The sequence below is a fragment of the Drosophila eugracilis genome, unplaced genomic scaffold (genome assembly GCF_018153835.1).
Source record: "Drosophila eugracilis isolate 14026-0451.02 unplaced genomic scaffold, ASM1815383v1 contig_1135, whole genome shotgun sequence".
Lineage (NCBI taxonomy): Eukaryota > Metazoa > Arthropoda > Insecta > Diptera > Drosophilidae > Drosophila > Drosophila eugracilis.
In genome coordinates, this window is record NW_024571914.1 from 134,054 (window position 1) to 154,538 (window position 20,485).

Consider the following 20,485-nt stretch of genomic DNA (forward strand, 5'->3'; position numbering starts at 1 on the left):
TTCAAGACACACGACTCATCTCGAGACACTCGACTCATCTCGAGACACTCGACTCACTTTCGACACCCGACTCACTTTCCCAAAAATCATGGGTGTCTCAGACACTCGCTTCATTTGCTATGAGTGTTTAGGGTGTCTGTGCATTAGACTCATGTGCCTAAAATTGAGGGGTGTCAAAACGCAAACACCCAAAACGCACAAACCGATCTGTGCACTGTGTGTGCTCTTTTGTTTCTGTTCATGAGTGCGGCACACACTCGAAATTTATGAGTGTGATTCGGGTGCCGAAAAAAGACACCCTTGACGTTCTCTGGTAGTTACTATATTCATATAATTGATAAAAAATTAAAATAGTCAGTTGAATAAAGTATTATTATTATTATTATTTCCAGTAAGAAACTGGTTTTTTTTTTAACAGAGAAGACAAAACTTTCAACCGTTTCAAATTTTGCTTTGTTTTTTTTATTTATTTTAAACTTTCAATTCATTTACAATGTAAGCGAAGATCATAAATATATATTAATGTGATAAAAGCTATAACAAATATAATAATTTTTTTCTATTCCCATATGGTAAAAGTAATTTTATTTTTTTGACTGTTTGCCATATTTATAAACGTTCATAATACCGACAAAGGTCTATTTGTTTTTCATGAGCACATGTTTATAGGTGGCAACTTTTAATATTCTAAAAACAATTAGATTAATCAGCTTAATTGCCCCGCAATCAATCGGTTCCGCGCTGCATTGCTTATCGGTCAGTTGGCAACTAGAGTAAAATCGCATCCAGAACCGGCAAGCCAAACAAATGCAGATAGTGTGCGTTTATGCGGCTGATGCAATTCCGTATGGGGGATTGCAGCATCTCAAAAATGTTCCAAGGATTGGCCTACGGCAACTATAAGCTGCCCATCAGCAACTGCGTGCCGTTGAAAGCCAAGGCTAGTGGCGTACCCGTCGTAGTTGTGGTAAAGTTTCCGCTAATTGCTCTATTTGACTGACAGACACTGCCCGAATAGGCCATAGCCAGTCCAGCAATCAGGGTCAGCAGGAAGGCCAATCCCAGAACCCCACAACTGAGGCGCCGCACATTCTGCCACCAGGGATCCAGAGCGAAGGGCAGCAATTCCTCCAGCGTCAAACCGTAGGAATATCTGCGAAAGAAGTGGGGTGAAGGCACTATGTAACGAAGTTATTTTTTAATGAAATGCGACGGAAAGCGTTTACTCAGCAGTTGTGAAAATGGGCTCATAATCCTTTGGATCCTTCCGCATCCCCGGCACAACAATGATGTGCTGTTGCTGCCGCTGCTGATGTCCTTGTTGCGATGTTGCCAGCAGCGCTGTTTTCTCATTGCAGGACATATTTGCCTTGGGATAACCAGTGTTTGTTAAGAATAAGGGTATGTTGGTTCTGTAGGCAGGATGGAATATGCTTTTTAACTTGTATTTACAAAGTAAAATAGTTTGTATAATATTTATAAATTGTATTATATTAGGAATATTAAGACCTTTTTAGTTAATAAAATTCTCTACACTTCTTGTTATTTTTTATTAATTATATATTACATTTATTATTAATATTTATATTATATTATTAAAAAGAACATATGGAAAAGGAAAGCATTGTGGCAAATAATTATCAATGTTTGGAATCCACCAAAAAAAATGCTGACATACATTTACAGCCATAAATCATATTTAATATACATTTAATCTTCTTGGAATAAGGAAAAGGAAGCCAGTTGTTGATTCAATATTAAAGTTAATTAATTAATGAAAACTGAAATTTTGCCATTTGAATTGTTAAATAGAGAGCACTATGTTTTAGTATTTAAGAAGAGGGTACTTAAAATTCGTAGCTCTTAGCCATTTAGCCTTCTTACTTGTCTGTCTCTCGGGAAGGTCTGTGGGACTACAAACACTCCAAAACCGTGCAGCTAGTGCAATTCAGAGGGAATTGCTCCGTGGAGAACTGGCGGACAACTGGTGACTGGGTTTCGTTTTGTCGCAACTTTAATTAGCTTGCAGCTGGGGTGGTCTCATCGCTTTATTGCTATGGCTGTTTGCCTTTGTGCTCGGATTCCTGTAAACAACTTTATCTCCGTAGCTCTTGGCGTTGTCTCTCCGCTGCTCATCTTCCGCAACCGGCGGTTGGTCTTATCTTCCGACAGCTTTTTTGGGGCATTGCATAATGTAGAGTCTCCCCCAGTTTCCCATAGCGATAAGTGCCCGGCTTCAGGGAAGTAAGATCACAGTTTAAGATCGATCGGTTTAATGTATTAGTTTATTGGGTTTCCTTTTTGGTAAACATGCACGGAATACATATATACGTATGCAGCACTGCTGAGAGATGCCAGTAACTCTAGGCCCTAGGCTCTATTCGATTCGATTATGTAAAACGGTAAGCTTTCGTCTAGAGATCGATAGATCTGTAGATCCTGGCTAGCGTTGCGAGTACGAGTATGTTCTCTTAGTGAGTACAAGTATATTCAAATGTGTTGCATTCGTTCGGGTATTTTCTTATAGCGTATTGAAGTGAGAAGAGTTACGGTAAGTGAGATCGATAGATCTTCACCCCAAGCATATGCTACACGAAACTACATATGTGGTATTCGATCTATTCGATTATTTGCATACTTTATCGGCTTAGTTTTTGAATACATTTTAAATGGGTCTCTGGATGTACGAGTATATGTTTTGTAGTTGCTTAGGGTTTTTCTCTCTTTTTTTTGTTTGGGTAAAATCACATTCATAAGTATACATTTAAAAATGCAGGTATAATTTGAATTCGAAAAAACACTTTAACAAACAGCAAATGATTAATATTGTACAATACACATACATATTAACTCTTTGGTTTGCCAATCAAACATACAGATTCGAATCCTATCAACTATCGTACATCTATGGAACTCAAATTGATTAAACCAATAGAAAATTAAAAGAAACCATAGGGTAAATAAGACTTAAGTGGAACTAATAAGTTTGTAAAGTAACCTGCTCACGGTTTTATCCAGATACGCGTTCTACTCCTAGAAGTACCTACATCCTAAGTCGGAAGCACTTAAATCGTTTTATTTGCCTTTGCCATTAAAGATAATCGTCTATGGGTAATTTGTCTGTATGTCTTGATGCATATATAAAGATATATCTATATATCTGTATCGTATTGTTACATTCACTACTCCTCGGCACTTCTATTCCTACCCGCCTCTGTAATATATTGATTTCTTTGCCATGGATATCTTACCCTGACCCCTGGTTGATTTCCTTGAATCGTCTGTTAACTGCAGTAATATATATCTCGATCTATTGCAAACTTATCGTCTTAATTTCGATTCAATAAACGAATGAAATGAAAAGGCATGATTGAAATAAATTAAAAAGAAATTTAATCATAATATCTATCAGTAAACGTTGACAATATAACTTAATACATTATTTATTCATGTTTGTATATTTATTAAATCGTTTCATAGTTCGTATATGTATGCGTTAATTAATTATCAATTACGACTAAATTTGGCGCAGTTTTCTCAACGAGTTCCCCGTACAATTGTGTGACCCCAAATATATATATAATACAAATTTATGCATGTGGCTATAAATATCATTAGGCTTCCTCTCTTCTTCATCTTCATTAATTTGCTAGAATTTTGCTATATTAAAAATAGTACAACATTATACAAAAAATATGTACCTGCTCATTTGGATTACATTTGGGTTACAATCAATTCTAGTTTGTTATTCTCATTATCGGTATTGGTTTTTGGTGTTTGCCTTAATATCCAGTTTTCTCTACTTCGATCACTGCCAGCGACGTAAGCAAATAGAAAGTCTTTTTTTTAAGTAAATTGATTAGTGCTCTCTTGTAGTTTAGTGTTCAGTGCAGTGTGTGGAAACACTGATGGTCTTTCTTGCTAATCGCTAGTAAGTAGTGCCGCCATTTGCCATTTGGTCAGAGTTAATGAAAATGTCACTAGTTGGACTTGTGTCGATAGTGTATGTTAAGTGACTAGAACTAGTTGTCGAGGAGGCTCCTATTCGGTAATAGTAGTTGTAGTAGTATTAGTAGTATTAGTATTTGTAGTAGATGGCTAAGAGGGATTGCGTTTCTTGTTGGCTAAAACCTTTAGATTTTTTCCTAAAACTTACACATGTATTAAATTAACAATGGTATTCGGCAGATGGAGAGACAATATCGAATTTGGACTATGGGAAAACACGATTTAGACTCTATCATCTTTAGCCCATAATCGATTCCGAATTTCCGCTTTGATATTATGGGGTGGATTAAGTACAGCTTTAACAAACAACAACAATGACTTAAGTTTTACATAGAATGATGTAATAATAAATATAATCGTATTCTTTTAGAAGGTAAATTAAGTATATATGGCATAACAATAAATGATCTCGTTACAGTTACAAGATTGCTGAGCCGTGGCAGCCTTTCTGTATTTACAATTCATATATGAATGGAGATAATAATCGTAAAAATGGGTTTTCTTTTCTTTTCTTTTCTTTTGTTTGTATATAAGCCTGACTTAAACCTAGTTAAACATTAAAATTTTACTTTTAGTATTAACATAAATTTTACACAAGAAATATTTATATATAGCGCCTAGCACATTCATACATATAAATCAATTTCATAAGTTTACATATAAAAACTGCATCTACAGCATCCTTCGATAGCATCATAATATCTGTTAGCTCTGTCCTCTGCCCTTCTGTAACTTTACGAACTTTGCTAAAAATCTCAACGCCAATGCAAATAACAAAGCCAACGACAAAGTTAAAGCAATGTGGTTGCCAGCTTCTTAAACCCGAATGACATCGTAGGCTTCCAGTATGCAGATGACCACGTAGAAGACCCAGAGGAAAACTAGGATCGCTGCGCTGATGTATTTGGAGACCTTCGGACCGCCCAGCTCAGCGCCAATGCCCTTGTGCCAGCGCCGGAACATGATGAGGAAAACGGCAATCAGGGCTTCGCCGCAGAAGAGCGCCACAGCAAATCCAATCCTGAAATGCAAAACAAGATTTGGAATTTGAATTTAATTGATTAAACTAAAAATTAAATATTTTACGTTCTAGAAGTGATTACTTACGTTCCCGGTTCTACTTTGAAGATCCCGCCATGGGAGCTGTGGTAGACTGCGGCAATGGTCCAGGCCAAGCCAATGCCCAGGAACACGTTGACCGCATTGCTGCCCGTAACATTGCCGATACAATTATCGGCCCCCTCATCATGCTTCGCTGCTATCATGCTGGCGAATGTGTCTGAGGGGCAGGAGGAGTTTGAAATTAAAGATGGGATACTTAAGCAAGGGTATCAAATCGCTCACCTGGTATACTGGTGCCCAGGGCTACAAACAGGATGGCCGTTACCGAGTCCTTGATGTTGAGAGCGCAACCGAAATAGGAGGCGGCATCTCCGATGATGGCGGTGATGACGCCAATCACGAATATGGACACCACAAAGGTCACATAGCCGCCGCACATGTCTGGGGGTGTGAAAGTGGTTAAGGATTGATCAACTAAAACTGCGTAGGATGTTTACCAGTGGGCGGCACAAATGCAAACAGAACCTTCCAGAAGAGGCAGACGAAGTGGCTCACGTAGCTGAAGCAGCTGGGCACCTCCTCCTCCTCATCGTCGTTATCAAATTCACTTTCATCGGCTGCAAGTGTTTGGTTTGAATCATGAAAAAGGAATCGATTGAAATTGAAAAAAGAAGAAATAGTCTACCTGGGATAACGGTGAGGGCATCTTTGAATTGTTCCTTCCAGGACGAAGTGCCAAGGACGGCAGAAACGTTCGCTTTTGCCACCAGTTTGTCGACTGTAGCCTGTAAATATTTGAAAGAAATTGATAAGAAACTAAAGAAAGCTCTTAGAACACTCTCAACTCCATAAAAAAACCTAGCAACAGACAACCCATCTAAAAAGGCAAAGTCAAAATACCAGATTGATGGCCAACTTCTCCGAGCTCATATTACGTATACGCCACCGACAGACAATGAACACAAGCCCGTAAAACACACACAGACGGCAAGCAAACAGAGCACTCAACGTGTCATTTAGAGATTTGCACACAATTAGGTGCTTATTTGCCATGCACCTGAGCGGTTAACAGTAACTCGATCTGGCGCTTGGATAAGAATGGTTTTCCACCTGGGAGTCATTATGGGTGTTACTGTCTAGCCCACACACACATTCACTTAGCTGCATGTAAATGTGCGCTGGGATTTTGTCTGTTTTGGTCATCAGTTTGGCCATCAAGTGAATGGAATTGCTTTTCATTAGCATTGTTGGACTATTTGGGACGTTCCTTGTGTCCGATTCAATCAAACGGAGTACTTACCTTGAATTCCTGGCTCTCACGAATGCGCACGTAGGCGGTGGTCAGTTCTCCGTTTCTCGGTTTGCTCAGCAACAGGATGCGATCCAGTTCGGTCAGATCCTGAACGTCCTTTTTTTCGACCTCCTTGATTTTGGCTGCCATTTCGTCGTCTGGCCAGGAAGTAATCAAATTATTAGTCCACCGATTTAATGGAATTGATTATAAACACCGTGTTGCATGCAACCACGCCCCCACAACAGAGTATCTTAATAGTAAATGGTATCATAGTAAAGTATAACTAGACAGACATAGGGTGTGTTGGCATACAAACGAAACGGTGATGGGAATTCGATGTTGGACAGAGATTAAAGAGCACAAAAATATATACTTGGACTGGAACAGAAACTAAGGAACCCACATACGCCCCCAATTAGTTGGAAACTAATTAGAAGCATATGGTGGTAATGGGATGCGGGCTTTAATTGAAAAGTGGGATAGGGGACAACCGAGGAGGGGGATATCACAATCGAAACTCATTGAAGTGTCAAACAATGGTGTGGTATATAAAGAAAATTCTTTTTTAAATTTATAAACTTTTTTTGGGTTTTGCGTTACTGCGACTCCAATGAGTTTGCGAAAATGTTTATGGTAAAGTGCCATCAGGATGCAATTGAGCGGAAAATGGAAATTGATAAACTGCATATTAAGCAGAGACAGAGAGAAAACAGAGCACAGAACACAGATTGACAGAACCAGGCATGCAAAAAGGTCACAGCTTGACATTAGGTCCCCAAGATATTGATGACTCACGAGTGGGATCTCCGGAGTGTTCGTGTTTTTCTATAGACATCAAGACATTCGACAATCGACAATCGCGACCATGATAAGTACGTGGATGGGGTGATTTTTTTGGGGTAAAGTTCAGAGAATCGTTGTTAAATGGTCTCAAACATGTCGGATATTGCTTCAACAATCACTTTCTAAATATTCAGTTAACGAATATGCGATGACTGTGGTGATTTTGTCACTGAACATGGCTACATTTTGGATGTTCTTTAATCGGGTTTGTTATTATTTATTAAGAACATTTAGCTTTGGTTTTTAATCATTGGATCAAAGCACGTACACATATATAATATAAAGATAATACTTGAGAGCAGAACAACACAAAACTGAATACATCGACATGGTCTTAAACTTAGATCAGAAGCCGTTCACAATGAAGTTATAATTGCCTTAAGTCTAGAACATCACACAGATAATACACGGTAAAAACGATTAAAAAAAGAAAAGAACACAAATTACGGAAAACAAAAAGCCAAATATCCAAATATCTGGATTTACTCATCAGCGATAACGTGTATTACTTACAAATCGATTTGGCGATGCAGAGGCATGTTTAATTGGTACCGATGATATCGGTTCGATGCGAGATCAAAGATCGGGATCGGATCGAATTCGAGCAGCAAGTCGGGGCGGGCACAGGCACACAACAATGTGAGAGGAGCGGGCACAAGCGCGTATTACAAATGTCCGCCGAGCATAGAGATAACCAAAACATTACCAAAAACTGTGACCCTGGTCTAACTTTATTTCAATTGAAGACGAACCCGATATTTCGGTACTTGCTTGCTTGTTTTGCATATTGTTTTTTTGTAGTAGTATTACTTTACAGAAAGCTTGAAGCTTGCATTTATCAAGTGCGTGGCTGCTGCGTCGAAAAAAGCGCAATTGTTTTGGGATAAATGCAGATGCAGATGCATACACACACACACACACATAGATACTCGTTGCCTAAACATTTAGATACATTAACGAATACGACACTAATAATATTATGTATACGGCGTGTGGGTTAATGGCCAATCGAACTAACAAAACAATAAGAAGACACATGAAATGATAGTGCCCGACCGTTTACTTTCGACTTTCTTCATCGTTCACCTTCTTTCTTTCTTTTTTTTGGCATATTCATTATTAACTGAACACTTGAAATGGTCGATCGATCCCGCAATATGCAAAGATATGGCAAAAAAAAGACGTTTACATACCAAAAAATCGATTGAAAAATGATTCCTTATTAGTGTCATCTGCGTGAGGATTGAACATGTGTCATTTGGCATTTACGGAGGCGAGTGGTTCGATTGGATTAGAGAGACAAGTATGGACAATGGAAATGTTTAGTCTAGTTTATGTTATGGCCACAAGCAAATGTCTATGGTTAGTACTTCGGGATCTAAGGAAGTGGGATGTGCTGGGGTTTATGGAGGAGGGGGATCTAAAACCTAATCGATCTCAGGTGGGCTAGCATTCGACATGGGGCTATAGATAGAGATGCGAGTGATTTATTTATATCGCTAACTTCCATGAGTTATTACATACAGAACATAAAAGTTATCACTTTCCTGCCCATTGCCAATAAATATAAATATAAGTATATATATATATATATATATATAAACAAGTACATACAGAAAGGAGAATGGGAAATGAATTTAAAAACAGAAAACATAAACAGGAAGTGGTATCATCTAAGGTGGAAACATACACAACATCTAAACGAAATACGCAACTTAATTATGGTCATTGCCTTTTTCTCGTGGAATGCCAGAATTTGGGTTCAAACCAAGAAAAAAAATAAATCGAAAATAATAAAATGAATTTGCACTTTTTTGCCCGCATTTTCCGCACTCGGTGAAGGAAATTAATGGAGCAGAAACTTAAGGTTACTTTCAAGAAACCGAAACCGAAACCGAACCCCGAAAGTGTTGACCAATCGCAATTGGAATTTGACTTTTCCCATTCATTTTTCGTTTCGCGTTTCAGCGCTTTCGTGTTCAATTAAAATAAAATTAATTAATGCACAATTCAAGGCTTACGGTAGTGAGTGGAATCTAGAAGCATAAAGAACACAAATTAAAAAGACCAAAAAGTATAAAAGAACCCATGAGTAGTCGATAGGATGCGAAAAGACATACGAAACCGGGTAACAATTTCGTTCAATTCAAATTGGAATTTCCAATTTACAAAGTTTTCGTGTTTTCTTTTTTGTTTTATTTCAGCTGGGCTTTTCCACCTGTTTGTAATATTTTTTTTTTTTGGGGTCAAAGTGAAAGAGTCCAAGTGGGTCTCTTTTGGGATACTTTTTTGAGGGTGTGTGGGTGTGGGTTATGGGATAGGGGTAAGAAATTGGGGTAAAAAGGTGCTGAAGTGTTGGTGTCCCAAGTGTCGCAGGTTGAACTTCTGACCAGGACAGATAAGAACTTGTGCCGTCTTCGGTGCACTGATAGCTGGGCTGCTTTCACGTAATTTGGTTAGCATATTCAATGGGATTTGGTTTGGATGGTATTCATGGGAGTTTTGGATAAGGGTCCAGGGGTTTTTCTTGGGTTCTGGTGTATTTTTCTGCTGCAGTGTGACCAAAACTCACCTGGCGCCAACCGAGGTTCTCCGATGTGCACCTTGAAGCTGACGTCCTTCTCATAGCTGCTCTCCTCCAGGATGTACAGATCGATGACTTTTCTGCAAGGGATTAAGGTGCAGGGGTTAGTGCTTATCCAGGACTGTAAAAGAGGCGGGGCTTGTGAGGTGTGAAGTGGCCAATGGACTGCATATAAGCCAAGAGCTTTGGGCCGTTTGATTAATGCCATTTCGCCTTGGCTAAAATGGCCATAATCTTGACACTCGAAACGGAGCTCCAAATTTATTAGCCAGCATTAAGTGCGCAGCTTTCTGCTGCGACATTATTGCCAACCCGCCCCGCTCACTTAAACTGAATGCCTTTTCGGTGTGTTGTGTAAACAAAAAAAAAAAAAATCATGTATATTACGTATACGCCCGGTGGGCCTTGTGCGAAAATAAATATTTGCATTATTCATGTGCTTAAGAGTGACTGACTCAATTTATAATTGCTTCAAAGAATTTATTATTATTTTTAGCCATAAAATCGACCATTTGTTTGCTTTCGATGCGAATGCCCAAACACTAATTGGCCCAGCGATAGCGATAAGTTTAAGTGGCCAAACACGATGGTTGACTTTAAGATTTCTGTGTATTCAACAGTTGCAGCTCTAAGCTGGCTGCCACTCATTTTCTTTTGGCTAATTTCCTTGCTGCCAAGTGCAAACCAAGGTCAGACCACCCACAACCTCCTCCTTCTCGTTCTTATTCCTTTTGCCCCGCTCAACTTTAACCTTTCCGGCGGTTGGCAGCTGCCTTTCTTCCATTCCAATGCCTTTGCATTTCTCAGCTTGATATTAAAAAGGAAAACCACCGGGCGAAAACAGTCACCTGTTTATGACCCGTTTTTTATGGCTCCAAATAAATGTGAAATGTGGCGGACCCACCCACTTCCTCATTTTAACTGGTTATACTGGCCCCCATCAAATCATTCACGTGCCTCCGCCAGATTTTCCAGCTTGATTACGTGATGGGCAATAGCCCAATGGCTTTCCTGAGCATTTCATTGAATCCGCCGATGACCCACACGCTCGGCAACAAGTCCCACTACTCACGTGCCCACCTACTATATGGCTTATATGAGGCGAAGCACCCCCTTCGACAATAAATCTATAAAATTTGTCGCTGGCCATCGTAAATAAAAGCACGCCTTGGACTAAGGGAATTAGGTGGCGTATTAGATTTGATGCGATTTGGCATTTATGGGATCTACACGTCTCCGCCTTATCGTATCTTATCGCAAAATCGATTCGAATCGAATCTCTCCATAGGCCAAAGTCGGAGTAACCACCGACCAGGGTCAGTCTTGAGCAAGATGTCCCGCTGGCTGAACGCACTTCTGATCGCCATCGCTCTGCTGGCCCAACCTAGTTGGTCGGCCCCGGAATGTGGCCGTACTCCGGAGCAATGCAAGGAGCACAGGATGCATCCGGATATGCCGGAACCGGAGCGAAATGGAAAGGCATTCCGGGTGGTTGAGGGCGAGGAGACCAACGCCTATTGGCGCGAACAGGGCGTTCAGTTTGTTCAGCAAAAGTTGGCTACCGAGCTGAATAAGCGCCAGGCCAAGAACGTGATCCTTTTCCTGGGTGACGGAATGGGTGTGACCACCACTTCAGCGGCTCGCAATCTTTTGGGTGGAGAGGAAAAGTCCCTGTCCTTCGAGAACTTCCCCTACACGGGACTCTCGAAGACCTATTCCGTGGATAAGATTGTTCCGGACTCGGCGTGCACGGCAACCGCCTATTTGTGTGGCGTGAAAGGTCAGGAGGGTACCATCGGCGTGAATGGTCAAGTTCCCCGCACCGACTGCAAGGTCATGTTGGACGAGAGCACCCACGTCGACTCAATTGCCAAGTGGGCCCTGGACGCAGGCAAGTGGGCAGGTCTGGTGACCACCACCCGCGTGACCCATGCCTCCCCCTCCGGTGTTTACGCCCACATTGCGGAACGCGACTGGGAAAACGATGCCGAGGTTGCTAGCGATTGTGGATCTAACTCCGGCATCCAGGACATTGCCTATCAGTTGGCCCGCGGCGAGGTGGGCAGCAAACTAAAAGTGATCATGGGCGGTGGACGAAAGCACTTTGTGGACTCCAGCCTGGCATCCTATGGTCAGCGTACCGACGGTCTAAACCTTATCGATGAGTTCAAGGCAGCCAGCGCTAAGAATGTCTATGTAACGACCGCTGCGGAACTGGAGGCAGTGGATTTGACCACTACCGATCGTCTCCTCGGTCTTTTCAACGATGATCACCTGCAGTACCTGATGAAAACTACGCCGGAGAGTAACCAACCCACTCTAGAGCAGATGACCCGCAAGGCCATCGAGTACATGAGCCAGAGTGATCAGGGTTACTTCCTCTTCATTGAGGGCGGTCGCATCGACCAAGCTCATCACGATAATAAAGCCCGAATGGCTCTAAATGAAACCATTGAGTTCTCCAAAGCCATTGCAGCTGCCCAGGAGCTGACCAGCGAGGATGACACTCTGCTGGTGGTCACCGCTGATCACTCGCATGTCTTCACCTACGCAGGATACTCGGTAAGTGGCGGACCTACTTAGCTTAAGGACAAGAATGTTTGCTATTATTATATAGATAACACACAAAAACTTGTAGCTATATAATAATAATCACACATTGTCATAAATTGTGTCATAGATTAGAACTGTGATTATCGAATGATTATTTTGGGTCGTAAAATAGATTTAATAATATTTTTCAGGAAACCTGATTTCTCAGAAACCATATTTCATTTAATTAATTTATTTATTTATAATATGGCTTAGCTCTATAACGTTTAAGTTACGAGTTACTAGTTGCACTAATCACATTATAAAGATTCAAGCCTTGAGATTAGAAAGCTAATAAGTCTCTAACATGTAAACTAACTATAAACCTTTAACTAACAAAAACTATAAACTTAAATATTTGTTATAATTTTTAGTACCGCGGTGCAGATATATTTGGAACGACTCCAACGAATGGACACGATGGCAAACCCCAAATGGCTTTGAGCTACGCCAACGGACCGAGCTTCGAGAACTTTTACGATGCGGAAACTAAGGAACGCAAGGATCCCACCACATTGGTGACTGGATCGCAGGACGATGAGTTTCCCTCAGGAGTGCCAATCGACTTGGACTCCCACGGAGGTGACGATGTTCCCGTGTATGCTCTAGGTCCATGGGCGCACCTGTTTACCGGAGTCTACGAGCAGAACACTATTCCCCACCTGATGGCCTACGCATCGTGTTTAGGCGAGGGCCAGACCATGTGCAAGTAGAAGCTACTAGAAGAGCTAGAGAGGATGCCATGCCGCCTGGCCATTACAATTAAGTTTGAAGCTCATTAAATCCAGCCAGCAAGCGGCATTTGCATTCGCCTGCACTCGAGTTTATTATGCGAACGCAAATTGCAAATTGAATTAAAGCGACTTTCCAGGGAAATTCTTAACTGGGTTACTCGGGCCCGAGTTCTCCCTTTTCGTGTCGGTGGCTTCCTTTCCTTCCCATCAACGCCCTCGTAATTCACAGTTTGAAACTCATCAGGGGCTTTGATGTGAGAGTTGCTCCTTGCTATTTGCTCCTTGCTACTTGCCCGACTTCTTGGCACTGGGACTGGGATTGTTGGATTGGGTTCCCTTGCGTGCGCACGCCAAAACTTTCGGAGCCCTTGGAAATGTGCAAATTGCCACGTTTTGGGTCGTGCTGTGATGCCATTAGACAGATTAGCGGGCAGACTCCGTGTAGTGAGAGTTTTGTAATTGCATATTTGCAATACCAATTTTCTTCGTACCCCATCAAAAGGGTAATTAAAATCATTAAAAGACATGCGTCATCGCGGCGACGATGACTAATTTGAAAAATTGCACGCAAATTGCCAGCCTAAAAAGGATTCCAATAACTCTGCGGCGCATTTGTGCAAAAGCGTTTCCACCTCCATTTCCGATACGATTGAACGCCAAATTATATCCGCCGCCCACAAAATGGCAAATCGAATGTATGCAAGTGTATGGGTGTAGAACTCATTTCCCCTTATATGACAGCTATTAAAACCAACAACGAACCTCAGAACTCGAGAGCACAGGGCCTCCACCGTTCGGCTGCCCTGGCATTCAATGCTAATTTTGTTGTATTCCGCCGATGCCTGAAACACTTCCGCCGTTTGATTTCAATGGCAACGACCACGTGGTTGTCGCCCATTGTTACCCACACCCCGTACCTAATCCATTCCAGTATACGACACCCCTATTGATTTTGCGAAACTATCAAGTGGGCTTCTGACCAGAAGCAGACAAGTTGGCCAACGAAAGAGACATGGTCAAAGACAGCTGTTGTAGGCCTAACCGGAAGGCCGGACTCTTTGCCTGCGGTCATGTCATTCCGGTCTGGTCTGGTTTTTGCGGTGACCGCTTGCACTTGGCCAACAAGTGCGGTTCGAGGAGGTCATTATCACATGTTGGAATATTTGTAGGAATAAGATTTGTTATTTAAAATGATAATGAAAACTTTCTAAACCCCTTTTTTCTTGTCTTTATGGTAAGTAAGTTATAGTTAAAGCTGCCAAAAATCCCTTGTATTTCTCATTTTAGAGCCACTTTTTAGCAACTATAATGGTAAAACCTACAGTACAATGAGAATATAGGATTACAATCAAACTTTAGCTTTCCAATAAAGCTAAAAGGCATTGTGCTGAATGTATTGTTAAATTTAAGTCATTTGCTGCGAACCCACAACGAGCTTTAATTAGAACGAAAACAATTAAGATCCTGAAGAGAACAATGCATAGATTATGGAACCATGAATACAACATGGTAAAAGTTAAACAAAGGGAGTGCGAATCAAAATCCCACTCGACCAAGACCCAAGACCAAGTCCAAAATCAGCAAATTTGGTTGGATGAGCTTGTAAGCCGACGATTACAGTCCGCACCTCCGCATTCCGGATCTGTTTCAGCATCCGGCAGCTACCGCATGTCCCACACACACAACGCCTTAACGTCTCAACTGATTGATGCCAGAGCTCAGGCTAATAATCCGGCCAAGAGGACCTCTGTCCCGTCCATACGATTTCACGGCTACTGCTAAGCGCCTCAATTACCTGGCCGAGCTTTGCCAGTAGCTACTCCTGTTTGGCATGCAAACTCACTGACTGACTGTCCCCTATCTCTTCCAATCCCCTGAAATACCCGTATGGTCAAGCACACATAATAGCATTACTTAGTCAACGCAAGGGCGAGGCCACCCTCGGAAGACTGGGAATGGAAATGGGAAAATGGCAGAGGTAGAGGTGGGTGGAGGGCGGTGAAACTTGTGCTTGAAAATAAAATTAAAGAAAAATACAGCAATTTGCATAGCAATGAGCGGTGCACAAGGTGGGAGATGGAGGATGGGACATGGCTTTGGGCGGGACTAACCATTAAACCCCAATTGCCAACTCTGGAAAACTTTTACCTTTGCTTGCCCGTATCCTATCTCTGCCCCACTTGGCAATCCCAGCAGAACCACCCATGGGTTGCGGGCAGAAAACGTCGCTTTTGGTTGCAAGTTTTTCAAATGACGTTGCGGCTGCATATCATATTATTGGGGACGCAGTGTGGCTTTTGAGGTTTTGAATTTTAAATTCAAATTCAAGGCAAAATATCCAAGTCACCTGGGTGCGGTATTCATTTCACCAACCATTGCAAAACTAACTACAAAAAGAAAAACAAGCTTCGAGTAAAGTGACTGAGCGGAAAATCCTTGGGCAGAAAAGAAGGCCGGCGGGCTTAGTGGGCTATTGGTGTTGATTGCAATATGCATCCATTAGATTGTCAGGCAGGCTCCCGGCCAGACGGTCAATTAATAATGCTCTCTATCGATAATTATTAATGTGTTTGCCAGGCGTCGTTTTAATGGAATTTCCAGGAAAAACTGCAGGATGTGCGGGCGGAAATTCGGACAAGAAATTTCAGCGTCAGATTGATTGCCACTTCGGGGAATTCAATTAAGTGTAACTGCCCGCCGCCCTTGAGTTGCAGCAGTCCGTTCGAAATTAAAGGGGAATTAAGTGACCATAAACTGTTTGACACGTGGAAATTATCGCAACGTTTTTTCAAGTTGAAAAACAACATTTCCCTGGAGTTTTTCCACTCTCAACAGGTGGACTCGGTGGTCAATTACGGCGGGTTTAACAGAATTTGATCAGAATCTTTATTAATATTCAGATGGCTTCATGAAAATATCACGTTATTCGTAACCGCAAGCATTTTCGTGATGGAAAAATCTGAATTTATTTTTATTTTCATAAACTCCAACAGAAACGCATTCTCTTATTTCTCAAATTTAATGGCTTTTAAAAATAAGTAAAATAATTGAATACTTATATTAATTTAATTTATGCGAATGAAATGTAAAATCATCAAGGACTGGTAAAATTATGTAAATGACAACACACTGCATTCTACTCAAGCTTCTGGTCCATTAACTCCATAATTGTGCATCTCAAACATGCATACTTATCAGACGAGTGATTTCAAGTGGCATGCCACTGCATGTGAGTTATCGAGTGGTGCAGATACTGAAGTGAAAGCAATCACCTCGGCGAAGGTTCAAAGGTCAAGGGTAGTAATTTAATAAATTGAAAACGAAATTGTGTTTATTCTCCGAAAAGTTGATCAGAAGAGGGTCATGTCTTAGTCCTTGCTGTTCATTGGTCTATCAGGCTGTCAAATATTGACGAAGTAAACGCGAGATTCATTTAAAATTTATCGAAAATATCTGAGAGCTCCGTTGGTATTTTGTCCGTTTTCAGTGTTTTCAGTCTTGGCCGAATGGGCGAAGGTTCGTAATGAGTTATATGGACTTTAGACTGGCAGTTAAATTGACCCTAATTTGAACAGTCTATCAAAACGTCAAGTTTGACTAACTTGCGCAAACATTTCATCGAGTTAAAAGAGGCTAAAATCAAAGCTTCATAAATTGACCAACTAATTTAGTTTAAAAGCTTAAGTCATAATTATATAACTTTTAGCAGTTCATTTAGAGTCCTTAAAATTAGCTAAAAATGCAGTTTTTTTTATATTAATGTCCCTATTAACCCTTCAGCACAGCAATTAAAATTTTCCCATTATTTTACTGACACCTTAATTGCCTTTAAAAAACAATATTCATACTGACCAAAACGTGGCTTACTTATCTTTGGCCTGTCACTTGGAATCTAAGGGGACGACCGATCTGAACATTCAGATAGCGCCAAATTGAATGCATGTTCGACAAATGAGCGTGACCGAAGTGCAGAACAAAGAGTTGCCTTTGCCTTTGAGCGGGTGTCGCCGCAAAGACAACAAATTACACTTGTTGAGGCGCGAAATTAACAACAACACTATCTCTGGCCCGACAATCGTATCGGGTAAATAATAACCCGCCAGCTAAATGCGGGCTACGCGAGCCATGTCACATGCAGGTGCTATGGGTGGTGCTGTGGGTGGTGTTGTAGGTCGGTGAGTTTCACTCTCAGGGGGATAGACTCTGAGGGAGACAAAGGGAGGGGAACACACTGCACCCCCTCGGCCAAGTCACGTGCCGTATGTCCTAGTTCCATGTCGTGTTGGATAACTAAATAATTCCATGTTGCGCTTCTTTGTTCTCAACTTAAACTGAACAATATTCAGCGACACTTGGAAAAATATTCAGCGGAATGTGGAAATACTATGAAATGAAAGGGAAATATATCTATTTTTTGAAGAATGAATTTTAAATGACTATATTGTTCTTTTTATTTATTATTAAAGCCCACAGTTATGGTTGATTTTCTTGTCTTTAAAATATCGTAGTGAAGCCGAATTCCCCCTTTCTTGTGCCAAATATGGTAGGAAACCTTCATCTTCAAAGTCTTGCTTTTCATTTTAAGCCTAAAAACCTCAAACTGTACACAAAGTCCAGATAAAGATAACAATTTCCAACCGTAAATTGATTTTCCAACTTTCTCACAAGCTAATTGAATCAATCTCGGAAATGGTCACCAGAAAGATTTCAGAAATTAATTCTCTGGTTGTTATTTCGCCGCATTTTCTTTTGACAAGGATCTGACGAAATGCGGCTGACCATGACAAAAGTTTCCGCACAGTAAATAAACGTGAGATGTTTTTCTGGAATTTTAAATTACCGTTTAATTGGCCACAGCCCCACAAGTTTTTCCCCCTATTGTCGGCACGTGTGGTTGTGCTGAGATTTCGCCGTAAAACCACTGAACAAACTCACATCTCGTATTTATTTTTTTGTTTTGTTTTTGTTTTTGTGTTTTTGGTTGTGTTCATGTTTTTGTTTAGACAATTCCGCTTTTCTGTTGGTCCAGCCATGTCGTATGAGTAATAATTCATTCATTAAAAGGCCGTAAACACAGAGCGCTTGGGGGAAAATATTCGGCGGAAATGCCGGAAAATGAAAGAGACCCGCCGCCTCGCACTGACCATGGTAATTACCTACTTATTGAGTTGTAATTGCAAAAGTTGGAGTAATTTTCTGAACTGCGCTGAGCATTCGCCAATGCCAAAGTTCTCACTTCCCAAGAAGTCCATGAAAGCCGTATTCATTAGCTTCCTGACTTTCTGAGCCACAGGACGCTGAGAAAGTTCTTTCATTTCGCCTCACTGAATGCAAAACAAAGACGACCACACTTAAGGAATGATTAATTAAAAAGAAGCTAGGGAATTCCTGATAACGAGGAAAAGCCATTCCCTTTGTCAGCCAGCTCTCGGAAAATGTATTGAATGCAAATCGAGTGGAAACCTAAGCACCATGCAGACTCCATAAATAGCCAACAAATCCCTCAATCGAATTTGAAAAGCCTGATTGAAGGGCTGTGCATCGAAATAAAGTGCATGCATTTTCCAATTAATCTATCAATGGAATGGCATGGATGTGGAAACCCATTTTTCAGATATCTCTGATTCAAAGGATAAGCAAATAAAAATTCAATGGGATCCATTTAAGTTTTATGATTGAATATTTAACATTTGCATATTCATATCCTTTCATATTAAATTACATTTTTCTGAGAATGAAGTGCCTGGAAAATATTATTTCGAGGTTTAGCTCTGAGCACAACTTAATAAACTGACCTTTAACCCTTTTTTAATCCTGAAAAAGTACCTAACCTTTTACCTAGCCTACAGGTAAATTTGTTTGCCATACTCAACATAATTAAAACAAATGTATTTCCCTACCCATCACCGGTTATATGTTGCACTTTAGAAAGGAGCAGCGTTAATTGAGTTCTTCACGGAGAAGATACTTCTCACCATCTTGTCGGGTAATTTTTAATGACCCCACACAGTCCTTGGGAATTATAATTAGCCAGGAAGAGCCAGGTCGCGTTGGGTCCTTACCTTGCCATTTTCTCACCCAATTTCCTTGACTTTTCCTTCGCTTTCCCGTCATGAGTCACATTTGGGTGACGTTTTAATGAAGAAGCCAACGAGAAGGAGATCAAAGTGCCTGTAAACATAACTCACAATCGTTTGTGACATGTTTGTGTGGTTTCCTGCGATTGTGGTTGTGTGAGTGTGACCTTTGACATTGCCTGGGTGCTTTGTGCGCTTTTCATCATTTGTCGTAGGTGGTCTGTCACTTTCAGCTGCCTGCCGGTTTATTGAGTTGTTTGAAGGGCAAACATAAATCAGCGCAGATTGAGATGCCACAAAACATAGTGCACCTGTTCCAGCTGGCATTTGCACTCAAAGAGTTAGAAAATCAATAATCAAGGTTTTCCCTGAAATAAAATATTTCTTCCTTCGAGGAACTTCTAATTGTGCTCGAAAATAAACGCACTTAACCTTCATCTGGCATTTTGGCTAAAATAAACATTTTATAATTGACGCTGCCGAAAGCACTTAAGCCAGCGAAATTGCTTTCCAAATTTAACGCCGCCTCAGCAGTACTTTCTCTTATTAGAAAACTTTTCCTAGGTGCGAGATGGTTTTATTTAATTTGTGTTGCAATTACCAAAGCAAATCGCAATTTTATTACTTTTACTTGGCAGTACAACGAGCTTTAAAGAGCCTCGAATCGAACTCAAGCCCGTTGCTAAGGTGTATGTTTGAAAAGATGGGGGGATAACCAACTTTGGGGTAACCCTAAACCCCTTTGAGCAACAGATGCCCCCAAGAGGATGTTCATCTCGGTGCTTGGTGTGCGCCCAGGCCCATGGTGATGATTAAGTTCAGCAGTCCTTGTTGTTCCCGTTGATGTCATAATAATAATAATAATACTAACAACAAGCGGGCGAACGAGGCAAATAAAAACAGAAGTAACCAAAATAAAGGGAACCTGATGAACTGGGGGATCTGGGCCGACCCCAGAAGGAACAGTTCATGCTAACGACATCCAGATAAACATGAGATACCCAGGCCCAAGAATCAGCGGCAACAACAGCACAAACAACCAATTGACATTGGCTAGGGCGGACGGATGGACGAGCCAACGGACAGACAATTTGCTGCCTGTTGCCGTCCTTTCGTAATTTATATTCCAAGCCAAGAGCTGGGACCCAAGCCACCCAGGCCCAAAGCAAATTGAATAGCAAATAAGAAACTTTGGCCTACACACACTTGGCCCGATCGAATTGCAGATACCCTTTGTAGATATTCCCAGGAATCTGACTCGGTTGGGCAAATTATGTAAACCGTAAATAAC

At 41.1% G+C, this 20,485-nt stretch overlaps 3 protein-coding genes across 11 annotated transcripts in view; 1 reads left to right on the plus strand and 2 right to left on the minus strand.

The window, feature by feature from the left end:
- Nucleotides 1-568: 568 nt before the first annotated feature.
- Nucleotides 569-2,014, minus strand: LOC108110203. The gene is made up of 3 exons (XM_017219178.2): nucleotides 1,885-2,014; nucleotides 1,227-1,412; nucleotides 569-1,153 (listed from the first exon to the last, which is right to left on the minus strand). The coding sequence occupies exons 2-3, from the start codon at nucleotides 1,361-1,363 to the stop codon at nucleotides 898-900; spliced, it is 393 nt and encodes a 130-aa protein (XP_017074667.1). The 5' UTR covers nucleotides 1,364-1,412; nucleotides 1,885-2,014; the 3' UTR covers nucleotides 569-897.
- Nucleotides 2,015-4,327: 2,313 nt separating this feature from the next.
- Nucleotides 4,328-20,485, minus strand: part of LOC108110200 (sodium/calcium exchanger 3) — a 37,013-nt gene continuing 20,855 nt past the window's right edge. For 6 of the 9 annotated variants that reach the window (XM_017219167.2, XM_017219171.2, XM_017219170.2 and 3 more), the window contains exons 3-11: nucleotides 9,780-9,871; nucleotides 8,401-8,439; nucleotides 7,160-7,189; nucleotides 6,371-6,519; nucleotides 5,756-5,855; nucleotides 5,568-5,687; nucleotides 5,353-5,511; nucleotides 5,116-5,287; nucleotides 4,328-5,029 (exon numbers count right to left, since the gene is read on the minus strand). In XM_017219167.2, the coding sequence (XP_017074656.2) occupies nucleotides 4,825-5,029; nucleotides 5,116-5,287; nucleotides 5,353-5,511; nucleotides 5,568-5,687; nucleotides 5,756-5,855; nucleotides 6,371-6,519; nucleotides 7,160-7,189; nucleotides 8,401-8,439; nucleotides 9,780-9,871 (1,066 nt within the window). In that variant the 3' untranslated portion in view covers nucleotides 4,328-4,824. Of the gene's footprint in view, nucleotides 5,030-5,115; nucleotides 5,288-5,352; nucleotides 5,512-5,567; nucleotides 5,688-5,755; nucleotides 5,856-6,370; nucleotides 6,520-7,159; nucleotides 7,190-8,400; nucleotides 8,440-9,228; nucleotides 9,244-9,779; nucleotides 9,872-20,485 lie in introns of all 9 variants that reach the window. The other 3 variants (XM_017219173.2, XM_017219172.2, XM_017219174.2) reach the window with 3 other exon arrangements.
- On the plus strand, nucleotides 11,095-13,219 carry LOC108110201 (membrane-bound alkaline phosphatase). The gene is made up of 2 exons (XM_017219175.2): nucleotides 11,095-12,353; nucleotides 12,758-13,219. The coding sequence occupies exons 1-2, from the start codon at nucleotides 11,124-11,126 to the stop codon at nucleotides 13,094-13,096; spliced, it is 1,569 nt and encodes a 522-aa protein (XP_017074664.2). The 5' UTR covers nucleotides 11,095-11,123; the 3' UTR covers nucleotides 13,097-13,219.

What these genes read in the sequence shown, in the direction of transcription:
- LOC108110203 (XM_017219178.2), bottom strand. Translation starts at nt 1,363, where the DNA reads ATGTCCTGCAATGAGAAAACAGCGCTGCTGGCAACATCGCAACAAGGA. An exon ending in CCCATTTTCACAACTGCTGA is followed by an intron (nt 1,154 to 1,226) that starts GTAAACGCTTTC and finishes CTTCTTTCGCAG; the next exon opens with ATATTCCTACGGTTTGACGC.
- LOC108110201 (XM_017219175.2), top strand. Translation starts at nt 11,124, where the DNA reads ATGTCCCGCTGGCTGAACGCACTTCTGATCGCCATCGCTCTGCTGGCC. An exon ending in TCACCTACGCAGGATACTCG is followed by an intron (nt 12,354 to 12,757) that starts GTAAGTGGCGGA and finishes TATAATTTTTAG; the next exon opens with TACCGCGGTGCAGATATATT.